This window comes from Anarhichas minor, unplaced genomic scaffold, assembly GCF_050575085.1.
Source record: "Anarhichas minor isolate MPS153535 unplaced genomic scaffold, ASM5057508v1 ptg000028l, whole genome shotgun sequence".
NCBI lineage: Eukaryota > Metazoa > Chordata > Actinopteri > Perciformes > Anarhichadidae > Anarhichas > Anarhichas minor.
In genome coordinates, this window is record NW_027466474.1 from 13,459,699 (window position 1) to 13,471,864 (window position 12,166).

A 12,166-nucleotide genomic window follows, 5' to 3' on the forward strand; every position below is an offset into this window, starting at 1 on the left:
GCAAATTATTGCAACGTTTATCTGCACTTGTGTGAGAGACATAAGCAGCATTAAGTCAGCTTTAACAGACGGATGCCATGGTGTCACTCTGCAGAGCACACTGTTAGGCGGTGACAGAGGAGATTTCACAGCGGTCTCTAGCCCTATTGATTCGTGATGGCCGTAGCGCCACACATGTGCCACAGATTTGTTTTATTTTTATTATCTTCCGTGACCCCTTCATTACCAACTCGCAAACTGTTGGGTAGTAGATGTGTGTGCAGTGTCACTCCTGTGTGATTGAGTGGTGGGATGGAGCAGGTGGAATCCATATCAGTAGTCCTCTGTTGCCTGGATACTACGCTGTAGTCACCCTTCCTACAGGGTTATTTTAAGCCTTTAAGAAAAAAAAATGATGTGTGTGTGCTTTTTCCAAATATTCTATCTTTTTTAAGGACTGTTAGGTGATATTGCCTATAAAAAGGTCAAAGTTCTCCAGTCTAATATATTTTATAGAAGATATGTATTTATGCTTCCGATTTTTTCAGTGTTTTTCTCCATTGTCTGAAGTGTACACTGACATACAAGTACACCATACACAGTGTTGTGTGTTTATTTGAACCAGTGTGGGGGTTTCTGTCCCAACTTCCAAGGGGCTTGGAGACGGGAAAAAAAGAGGTCAAAACCCTTTTAGTATATTGAACAATTTTTCCCCCACTTTTTTTTCTATTAACATTTGTCTTGCTGCCTTTTCGCGCAGCATCAGCTAATAACAGTGCCTCTCCTTTTTTATTTTCAAAAGCCAAGAAAGGAAAAACAAATTTGATAGCCCATTAAACCTATCATAAACAATATTCAGGAAATGGTTTCCCCAAAGTGTTATTTTCTCTACTCTCGATTGCCTGGTGCCCAGGTCTCTGTGTATTGCCTCTGGCCAGAGGGATGCTTATGACAGCCAGATTCTATTATGATATTATTCTCTTCCAGGATGCCTTCAGAGGACCATTTTTACCTTGGCCAGTCTCACGAGCCTCCCTGTCAGGCTGGCTCTGATTTATAGGGGTGCATAACCCAAATGGCTACATTTGCAAAGGCGAGAGGATATTCAATGCAAACGCAGTGAGACTAAAAAGGGACGAAAGCAGGGAAGGAAGGAAGAATAGATGGGAGATAAGAAAAGATAAAGAAATGTAATACTCCAGCCACACTGATAACATTGAAGGAAAGTTGACTCCAGGTTTCTCTGTAATACCACAAAACATCCTCCACACGAGAGAAAATTAATAATACACCTATTGTAGCTCGTCTTCCTCAAGCGCCGGAACCTAATCTACATAATGCCAGACCAGATTAACAAACAAATGAAAAGATCAAATGAACCGCTTTAGTGGGACCGAGCTTCCTCCACAAACTGCCGGGTCAGATTATGTTGCATGTTGCTGTCCATGGTGCTGAAACCAGGACTCGACTCCATTCAAAGACCCAGTCTCCTCAGCACCCACTGGCCTTATTCGCGGCCATGATTAACCGCCCGCCCCCCCCCCCCCCGGTGTCGCCGTGCCTATCATCAGTTTCACAGCTGCTACTGAATCCGTCGGCACCGAGAACGGCGATTATTCATGAGCCAACGTGAATGGATAGAGACACCGTGACAGGTGCCATACGTCACCATGTACATGTTTACAAGTCATCTTTCTGGGGGTGTCTAATTTATATACCTGTACTGTATTGTGGTCATATGTGGAGGCGCAAACAGCATCCATCTTTTCCTTTCTTAATGACCAGGTGTCAAACAGGCAGCAGGAATTGCCTGGAGAGCAGCTGGCATGCATTTTAATAATGCCAGGCAATCATCCTGTGACTATGCCTTTCTCATTCTTCTTTTGACAGGTCTGTGCTGCTGTTGTTGTAGATAAGCCATATTTACATTTGCTCAATATGCATAAAAAAATGTCTGTATGAACATGAACAAACACACGTGGAGGATATGCAAAACACATTATGTATAGGCCCATGCTGGCTCCAGCAGTGTTTGCCAGCTCCGTGGAGGAAAAGCAAATACAGCTACATCGTGTATTAGTTTACATTTTCTAAATTTCGTAATTGCTATAATTCATTCCGGTAATGTCTGCCCGTCTGCTGCGGGTGAAATTACTTTATTTACTCTGTGGAACAACTGTGGCTGCCAGCTCGAGAGGAATCTGATTGGTCTACCGCCAGCAGCAACGGAGTACAACAGTGAGTCAGATTGTAAATCAGAGCTCAAGATCAATGTGTTCTCTAATCGCCTTTTATTTCCTGTCCTAGCATGAGCCCTTAGCTCATTGGCTGCTCTACCTCTGCCTCCATGGTGCTCAAGTGTCTCCGAGGCGCAGTGGCGACGGTGTAATTGAGTAACGGCACCTGTAATTGGTGCTCCGAGGACGTAAAGCTGGCTGTGAGTGTGTCGTCGGCGATGATACACGGGCTGATTATTTGTTAGTGTGGAAGTGGCGATTATTTAGCCCCGCGCTGTACGCACTGGAAAAGCACACCTGTACGTGTCAGAGTGCTTAATAGGCTGTCTCACTCGTTATCCTTTATCACTGAAGCTACAGGGGAGGTTCTGATGGATAAGCTTATCAAGAGCACTTTGGTTTGCTGCACAGCTTCTGTTTCTTTCCCAAATTGTTTTTAATTTATCTCTCAGCTCATAACATAGCTGCACACACACTCATTGGTCCCTGCCGCTGTTGGACTGTTGAATAACATTATGTCATCTGTGTGAATTGTTAGTGTGCTGATTGGTGGGATTGTATTACTGCTGGATGTACAACAAACTGCCCCTCTGGGATAAAAAAAAAAGAAAAGACTACCTTACTTCACATTATCTTACACTGTATAAGATTAACTTGAACATGAATGACGTCGCCTAATAAAGCACAGACAGGTATGGATCGCTCTCAGTAGGCATTCATCACTTCATTCAGCTTGAACGTCTTTGCAGAACGTTTCCCGAAAATGCCCAAACACTTACGGTTTCCCCCTTCTCCACTCTTCTGTCTAGGCCTGTCAGTGCTGCAGAAGGTTCTGGACACAGCAGCGGAGCAGAACTGGCTGGTGACCTCGGTCAACGTGGAGACCATGACGGATGCCTCCTTCTTGAAAGTGTTCCAGGATTTGGACAAGAGGAAGGAGGGCCAGATCATTGTCGATTGTGAGACTGAGAGGCTCACTGGCATCCTCAAAAAGGTAAAGAGCTGCTCTCTGTTTTCGCAGTGAGAGGGGATTATGTAATTATGTTGCAATAGCATAATGCAATTTCAGCTGAAAGGCCTCATAACACAGTGAAACCATAGCAGTGTATGTTATGTACTCAAGTAGGCATTTTACATGATCAGTCAGTTTTAAAGGACCTATACAGAAAATGTGTATATATATTTATATATACTGTATGTATATATATGTATATATGTATGTATTTTTATATATATATATATTATAATCAGATGAGCAAAGGACAGAGGCAGGAAGAGAAAGGAGGGGATATTAATAGAGGGGGTTGGTTGGTGGTCTGCCGTGTTGTTTAGCATCAAGGACGGAGGAGATAAATAACACAGCATTGGCATTTGGAGTCGTCAGTTCTTCTGTGATAGGATCGTCACTTACTCACCTATGCGCGGTCGAAAGGAAAAGGATCTTGGCATCACAATTGACTGTTCATCATTAAACCTCTCCCCCGAACAGAGATTGCCCAATCGCAGCTTAACTAGGCACAGCAGGTCTGTCAAGAGTTTTACTCAACATTTGAACAGTTTGTACGGTGGTTTCTTTTTTTATAGCATTTCCAAAATCAAAAACATGACAGCAGAAGTGTAAAAATTGCATTAAACAGTGTTTGTCGGCTCTCATGTAAGCCGCAATCATTAGCATGTCTGGCTAACTAGCTTACTGCCTACAATAGTAAACGAGCATTACTTCCAACTATTTCGCTACATGAGTTTGTGAGGTTACAGGTTACATTTTTTTCTTTTTAAAGCCCAGTTTGTGCACAATCTGGGCTACAGCTGATGAAATGTGCTTGGGACAGTTGGCCTTCCAGCTAACAACCAAAAAGCCTGTATTTATCTCCCTCTGTCTGCAATCAGTTACCCATTGTTTAAATGCAGTAAATCTGCTAGTTTGATTACAGACCTTTGTCATAGCAGGAAAATCACAGGTGTATTTAATAATGACGTCTGCTCGTTCCAGGGCTCTGGTATTGTGCATGCTGGCTCGCTGTCATGGCTTATCGTTAACAAAATTGGTTTCACCTGCGCTTTTCCTGCTATGACAAGTCAAAGTGTCTGCTGAGAACAAGGTGCTGCAAATGGCACATTTGACGTGCATGAAAGCTAGCCACCATTAATACATACAGGCAGTTGTATCCCCAGAAATATATGACACATTCGTCATATTTGCATTGTTTTGCTTGTTGATGTCACTTGTATGATTTATGACTTTTCAGTCCGATTTTATTAGCTTTTCTTCTGTTTCAGTACATTGTTGTTTATAAGAAGAAAAAAACATCGCACACACATGCACTTTGATGATGTTCGTAACACACAAACACACACAGTCCCCGTCTAGATGTGTAGTCTGTGGCTGCTCTGTGTGACTGTTATTGATGGCCCGGTGTCTACAGTTAAGGTTATTGTATCAGTTCTCACCAGTTTACAGGAGCTGAGCCTGAGAAGTTCTCCATTCAGATGGCCACCATCAATCACCCACATCTGCTTCCTGCCTCCACACTGCCCCGTCTGTGCATCCAAACAATGGCGAACACACACACACACACACACACCACTGCCTATTTTGCCCTTTAAACTCCCTCCTGTGTTCATCCCGTTCATCTCATATAGCACACAGATTCTCCTGCGTTAATGTCACTGACAGATTCCTGAGGGCGACTTCTCACATAAACTGAATGTTGATGTATTCTCCTTAGGGAACATTTATCCTGACAGAAGAGCTTCCGCGAAAATGTTTCCGAGAGATGGAAAAAATGACCCGTTCTCTCGGGGTCGAACCGTGAGCGACTCTTCAAATCTGCATGTATAATTAAAAAGCTACTCGCATTAAAACCATTTCCATTTGACGGTGGACTGTGGCAGTAATGCGTGCTTTCCCCCTCAGTGTCTAGCTTATTGGTGTCAGCGCTGGTGTGTGTCTCTCCTCCTTCCCTTCAGTGTTTTCCTCGCCTGGGACTTGGCCGCGGGGCCTGCCTTGTGCCGGGGTCACTATTAATAACAAATGCCACCTTCTGTCATGACCTACAGCATCATCAGACACACATAACACACAAACAAATGAGTGCACTTCCCCCGAAGTATTCGCGAGGGAGAATGCTCGCAGAGAGGGAGAGGAGTGAAAAATGTGTGAGGTCATGCGTGGTGCCTGAGCAGAGACAGGGGAATGGACCTCTTATCCGCTGGCCTAAGGCTATTAATTGGATGGTGCATGGCTTTGAATAAGCGCTGCCCACTCGGCCTTATTTCATGTGACGGCCCAGTATGCTGTGATGACACACACATTTGTTGTACAGTACAGCAGTTGCTTTCATCTATTTATTTACTTTTGTCTATCTCGGCTCCACATCTACATTTAAGCGTCAGTCAAACTGCTGTCCAATGTGCCCATTTCTTTTACAAAAGAAACCAGATCTGGCGCTACTCTACACACCACCTCCCACCGCGATGTTCAAACTGCCCTGACCCTCGGTGCGCTCGGCTGACCTGTGACGCCTGCAGTCAGAGAGTTACAGCGGCGCAGGTGGAAGAGAGGTGCAGGCGTGGGAGAGGGTCTTGTGCACAGTTCAGCACTTGATGATGTTGTTGTTAGATCACGTTGGAGTTCTAGGAATATTGTACGTTATTTAAATATAAGATCAGAGATCAAATAAGAGCTCTCAGGGGAACACTATTGAAAACAGATGATGAGTAGGAGGAGAATAGAAAAAGATAACGTACAGTGCGCAGTATTATATTGACAAATTGTTGACTGATTTTACGACACGTAAAAGCCTCGAGGATGGGAAGCATGATACGTTACGCGCAGTTTACTTTCAGTAAAGGGTGTTCATTTAATTTTTTATTCAATTTCCTCCCATTTTAAGTCATTTTACTCCCCCCCCCCCCCCTTTTTATTCATTCATTTGTTTATTTTGTAATAATAACTATAATTCCTTGCTTTTTAAATGGCCAGCTCGGCTTTTATTCGTGGTTACACATCATAATTATCAGTGAATTAATTAATTCAGTTGCTTTTGTATTCATATGAATAGTATCAGTGGTGGGTTTGTGTGTGATAGATAATATGTTTTTCGTGGAAGCGGGTATCTGGCCAAAAGCAAAAAATGTTGGAGAGGAGAGGAGGAAAGTAAAGGAGATGGGAGGGGAGAGAGCATTTCTTTCATTCGTAGCTGTTTTATAACTGAATCCTTAAGCTACTTTGATGCATTTTACTATATGGAGTCTTTTGGTATGTTGAAGTTTTAATCATTTATTAAAGCTGCTCTTTGTAGTCATCTTCTATTTTATTCAATGTTTAGCATTTAGTCCATTTGCTCTGATGTATTGTGAACCTACACTCTTGTCTGTCGTCCACAAGGTCAGGTACTGTGCACTCTACCACGTATGCTGCTGAGACACTGTCAAAACCTCTCTCTCAGTTGTACACACACACACACACACACACACACACACACACACCAACCGTCTGTTTTTGTATCACAGGCCTTTTATTTTCTTTATCTCCTCTGACCTTGTCTTCCAGATTGTTGAACAAGGCAAGAATGCAAAGAGCTACCACTACATCCTGGCTAACCTGGTAAGGAGTCGTCATTATATCTGCATTTTTTAAATCTTTTCCCATTTCTTTGACATTTTCCACATACTTGTCGACATACTTTCACGCCTCGATTAATTAATTTGCATCGCTATTAAATGCGGCTTCGAACAGGATTCCAGGCTTTCAGTGTTTTATTGCCAGTTTTTATAGACTTGCATGGGCCGAATGATTTAGCCTAAAAACTGCCTGTTTTTTTTTTTATGTCTTCTGCCTTCTCCATCCCAGTCTCCTCCACAGCTACTTCGTTCTTTCACTGGATCGTCAAACCTGCAGACATAACGGCCGCACAGTAGTAGACTCACAGTAAAAGCACGAGCGAGAAACGTGTCACGACGGTCAGAAATCCTTCAGGCGGCGAATGTATGCAAGCTTATATCCATTAGCTCCCTTTTGTCTGCTGCCATTTTCACAGTGCAAATGGTGTGTAGACCCCGTCAGCCTCCGCCAGACTTGCTAAATGCAACCAAATGAAGAGAAAATTGACATCAACTGAAGCTGTAATATGGTAATACGCATTAATATGCAGCTGCTGGCTTGAGCAATTTCTCAGTGCTGCAGTTTTAGATTGGCTCAATCTCTCTTGTCTGGCCAGTTTGCCAGATTTAATTTCGAATGATAAGGCTCAGACGGTAATAACAGCTGATACACAAAGTGGCCACAGTCTTTTATAATGGGCCCATTGAAAGGTTTGTGCAAAAATTACATTTTCTGTGTCATTGCACCATTTCAGAATTTAACTTATTTACCTACTTGTGTGTACGTCTGCAGCTCTGTGTGTGTGTGTGTGTGTGTGTGTGTGTGTGTGTGTGTGTGTGTGTGTGTGTGTGTGTGTGTGTGTGTGTGTGTGTGTGTGTGTGTGTGTGTGTGTGTGTGTGTGTGTGTGTGTGTGTGTGTGTGTGTGTGTGTGTGTGTGTGTGTGTGTCTGAAAAGAACGGTTTGATAGAGTGATAGAGAAAAGAAGCAAGGGTTTGAGTGGTTAAAATGTAAAATATGTCAGAAATACCCCGCGCCATGTTCAGTGCTGGCAAAGGCTAGTTTCTATAGTAACCTCTTCAGCTCACTGCGCCACATTAGCTCACACATGGAGCAGAAAAGAAAGACACTAGTCTGTCTGCTCAACTGAGAAATATGGACACCCGCAAAACACACTCAGGTACATTAGGTAGACCGAAGAGAGAGGAGTTTGAGCTTGCCTTCGTTTTGTACCTGCCGCCCTGTCGACCCTCCCCGAAACCGTCTTCACTGCACGGATGTGAAGAGAGAAAGTAAACAAGCGAATGTTTGAGACAGACATGTGGCCAAGAGAGAGCCCGAAGCTCAAAATGACATGAAAGAAATAACATCAGAGCGGAGAAGAAAGGGAAAGGATAGAAATCGTAGCCTGGCGAGCAGGACAGACACCGGAGAGACACCTTTTCTTTTCATCAGTCAAAACTTTGCTCTCAAATCTTAGAGAAATTGTGTCTACTCCCACCCGGTCCCACTCGTCTGCCTCCTCTTTACCCCACGCTGACAGGCGGCCTGCTCAGATACCGAATCTGCCTCTCTGCCATTCTCCGGCTATGAAAAACTGCCTTCTAACATAATAGTCAGGGGAGAAAATACATGTAGGAGATACCTTTACAGTAAATCACGTCTTTCTCCATTGTGTTTTCGGAAAAGGCAGGGATGAGGTATGCTCAATTGAAGGACCTCTCTAAGTGACGAAAAGAAGGATCGCTGCGCTTTGTGTTTTTTTTAGATTGAATATTCAAACGTCGTATTTGGCAAATTTTGACAGCCCAGTAACAATTGATTTCTTTTAAGGTTTGTTTGGAACCACTGGTACTAGTGAACCCTCAGATGTTCTATTGTCACTGCAGCAAGTACGGTTCAATGTCCAATGCCAGGAGTTTAATTCAATTCCTTTGAGGACTCTGCTAATCATGCGTCGTGCACGATGATGAAATCGTAATTATCTTGTTCACCTTCATCTCTCAGTTCCCCTCTCCTCCTGTCCACTTCCTGTCTCAGGGCTTCCTGGACATCGACCTGACAGACCTGAGGAAGGGTGGGGCGAACATCACCGGCTTCCAGCTCGTCAACAACTCTGAGCCCGGCATCAGCCGCGTCGTGCAGCAGTGGATGGAGTTTGACAACAAAGACTCCAAAGTGCCCAAGAGTGGACTCAAAGTACTGCTTTGCTCTCTGATCTCTCCTCCTTTTCTTCTTTTATTTTTCTCTTCTATCTTTGAAGCGTTAATACAAGAAGTCGTGAGGCACGTTGAGATGTTAAGATATCAGGTTTTAAGTAGCGGCCAAGAAGGTTGTTTTATTTCCTCTGTCAGTTAGTTAGTTTGTGACTGTCAGCAGCATATCGCAACAAGCTATGAAAGGATTTCTATTGAATTTGCCTGACAGATAACCCGTGATCCTATCAGAGTTAAGTGATTCAGAGCTGGGATTTCTGCTATGAAATGATTATTGATTTGTAATAACAACCAGTTGAGATAGAGGATCGATGCCAAATCCAAACATATTTGTTTTTACAAGGTCAAGAAGTAAACCTTAAATCATAGTATTAGAAATGATGTCTTTAGGTGTGAACGCAAAGCTAGTGGAGATTTATGAAATTCTGATTTATTTTTTATCGCTGCCTTGCCTTTCCTCGGCCGAGACCTTTATCAGTTTTTATCGCTTGTGTTTGCTTCGGTTTGAATGGTCTGCTCTCTCTTTACAGTACACTGGCGCGCTAACGTATGACGGGGTGAAAGTCATGTCCATGGCCTTTCAGAATTTAAGGAAGCAGAGGATAGACATCTCTCGCAGGGGCAATGCTGGAGAGTGTCTTGCCAACCCACCAGCTCCCTGGGGGCAGGGCATAGACATCCAGAGAGCCCTGCAGCAGGTCTGTGTGCATACACGGGGGCATGCTAATGTGTGCACATACATAGACCCTCACACACACACACACACACGCACGTGGAAATTCTTGAGTGGCACATTGGCTAACGGCTCCTGAGTTGGGGCTGGCTGAACAAATTAGGTCTCATTCTGTCGTGTAAAGTTCACATTAAGGCGAAGGAGAGCTCTGCAGTATCAAATGTGACATCACGGCTGGTAAACAAAACCTGCAGGCAATAACACTCAGCCATGATCATCATGGAATATGACAGTAGCAATTGAGTTTAGAAACATAATATTTGGCAATGGAAATAGAAATGTTGGGCTGCCCTTGAGACTTCACATTGTCTCATGGAGACACTCGTGCATGCGACAGCAAGTGTATTTCGAGGAAGGGACATTATTCCATATCTGAAATGCAGTTTCCAATTAACAACACAAAGAAATATGTTATCTATTTACTCTAGGAGATCATTTACATAAGGTGTGGAGGTATTATTACAAATGCCCTTTGGGTGTGAGGGCGTACATGTGATTGCATGTGAGTGTGTGAGTGTGCGTGCAGCCCGAGGCTCTGTCTGCAGAATGACTGTGCAGCGGCCTGCTCGGTGTCAATCTAGCCATCTGCCTGCGCGTGGACTGTAGATCGAAGCCGCTTTCGCTCAATTAACTCCGTCACACAGCCAAGACAAACACACTGCACTGTACACATACACGCACACACCGTCTGTCATTCACTTCCGCAGGGACCAGGCACTGTGGACCATTTACAAATGAATACTATGCAAACGCACGCGAGCCACGATGAACATGCATCGCGTGTCGGCGGGACGCGCTAATGCCCGCTGCCAGGGCAGACAAGAAGTGCGGACTGCATGAATGTCATGCATCACCGCAGAACATTATTGACCCATCAGCCGAGCCTGAGAATGACTTATTCAATGTCTGCGTCTCCATTACAGGTCCGTATAGATGGATTGACTGGTCACATTCAGTTCAACGAGAAAGGCCGCCGAACCAACTACACTGTCAGCGTCATGGAACTGGCCCCCTCTGGACCAAAGAAGGTAAGCCTGTAGCCTGAGGATGCTGTTTATAAACTGTGCCTGCAAGTTTGTCAGTGGAATAATTTAAGTACAAGAAAGGTCTGGATCCACATTTATCAAACGTGTAAGAATTACTCTCCAGAAAGCAAAAAACGTAGGAGTAAAAGAGTTCTTCACTGACTGATATAAAGGCGTATTTATCAAGCGGCTTATTCCTATTTACATGAAGTGAAGAGTAACATATTAGAATAATCACATTTTAATTCCATGTACGCTTTGAGCAGAAAGAAGACGATCACAAACAAGGACGTTTCCTGACCTTTTAAAAATTCCTCACATTTTACTTATTTATTTATTCAAAAAAATAAAGGAAATAAAGTAGCAATTACCATGTCAAATCAGCGACAATGTAATCTAATGCAAACAGTGGCTGAAACTACTCTATCCATACACACATGACAGTAATGCCTCCTCTTACACATTATTCATACTCACCTCTGTTTCAAATGTCGTGAGATATTTAGATGAATTACTTTTATTCACTCAAGTCCAAAATGCCACTTCAAGCGTATTTGACACTGTGACATTCTCCCCGCCTTAGGTTGGCTACTGGAACGAAGATGAGAAGTATGTGACGACTGCCAGCTTCGTGAGAGGCAGCAACGAGACGTTCGGCCTGCAGAACAGAACTTACATCGTCACCACTATCTTGGTGAGTACAACAGACAGGATGACGGATTTCGGGGAGAAGGGGCTGGTGAGACACGGGCGAGAGACGGAGACGGGGGGAAAAAGGCAGAGTAACAGTTTTCATTTTCTTTTATGACAGAGTTCCTGAAAGTTCAGGACCCTGACAGAATTCAGCAGACATTTGTGATTCTATCTCCCTCCCTCCCGTCCCATGCCAACTCTATTCCGCTAACTTCTCTGTCTGACTCGTGCCTGCTCAGAATCACAATCGCAATCACTTCATTTTTGGCAAATACAACACGCATACAGAATTTCTTCCTGACAACACAGACTAACCGCCTCGCGCAGTTCCATTGTACATGTTTACGATACGTTTAAAAGAGAGCACAAGGACAACACAACCTCACATTGAATGGACACAAAGTATGCTGGTAGTTAGTATATACTGTATACAGTTTTAAATAGCACGGGAGAACCCTCATGCCTGAGGCTGTGAAGTGTTAGCCTGCCCTCCATTTCTTTGTCTCCCTATGTTATTCATTCATTCAAGACATGGCCATGTTGCGTTCAGCGTCCTGGCCTACATCACGGAGACGGAGGTCTTGTGAGTGAGGTTGTATTTGAGAATAGGGCGGCAGCGATTCAATCTGACCAGCTCTCATGATGACATTTTATCAAAAGAAAGCGTCATAGCTTCTCAG

General features: G+C 43.8%; 1 protein-coding gene across 4 annotated transcripts in view; it reads left to right on the forward strand.

The window, feature by feature from the left end:
- Window positions 1–12,166, forward strand: part of gria1a (glutamate receptor, ionotropic, AMPA 1a) — a 66,380-nt gene that overhangs the window by 17,623 nt on the left and 36,591 nt on the right. For 3 of the 4 annotated variants that reach the window (XM_076103819.1, XM_076103820.1, XM_076103821.1), the window contains exons 4-9: window positions 3,026–3,210; window positions 6,772–6,825; window positions 8,860–9,018; window positions 9,566–9,733; window positions 10,692–10,796; window positions 11,377–11,487. In XM_076103819.1, coding sequence (XP_075959934.1) covers window positions 3,026–3,210; window positions 6,772–6,825; window positions 8,860–9,018; window positions 9,566–9,733; window positions 10,692–10,796; window positions 11,377–11,487 — 782 coding nt within the window. The remainder of the gene's footprint in view (window positions 1–3,025; window positions 3,211–6,771; window positions 6,826–8,859; window positions 9,019–9,565; window positions 9,734–10,691; window positions 10,797–11,376; window positions 11,488–12,166) is intronic. The other variant, XM_076103822.1, reaches the window with a different exon arrangement.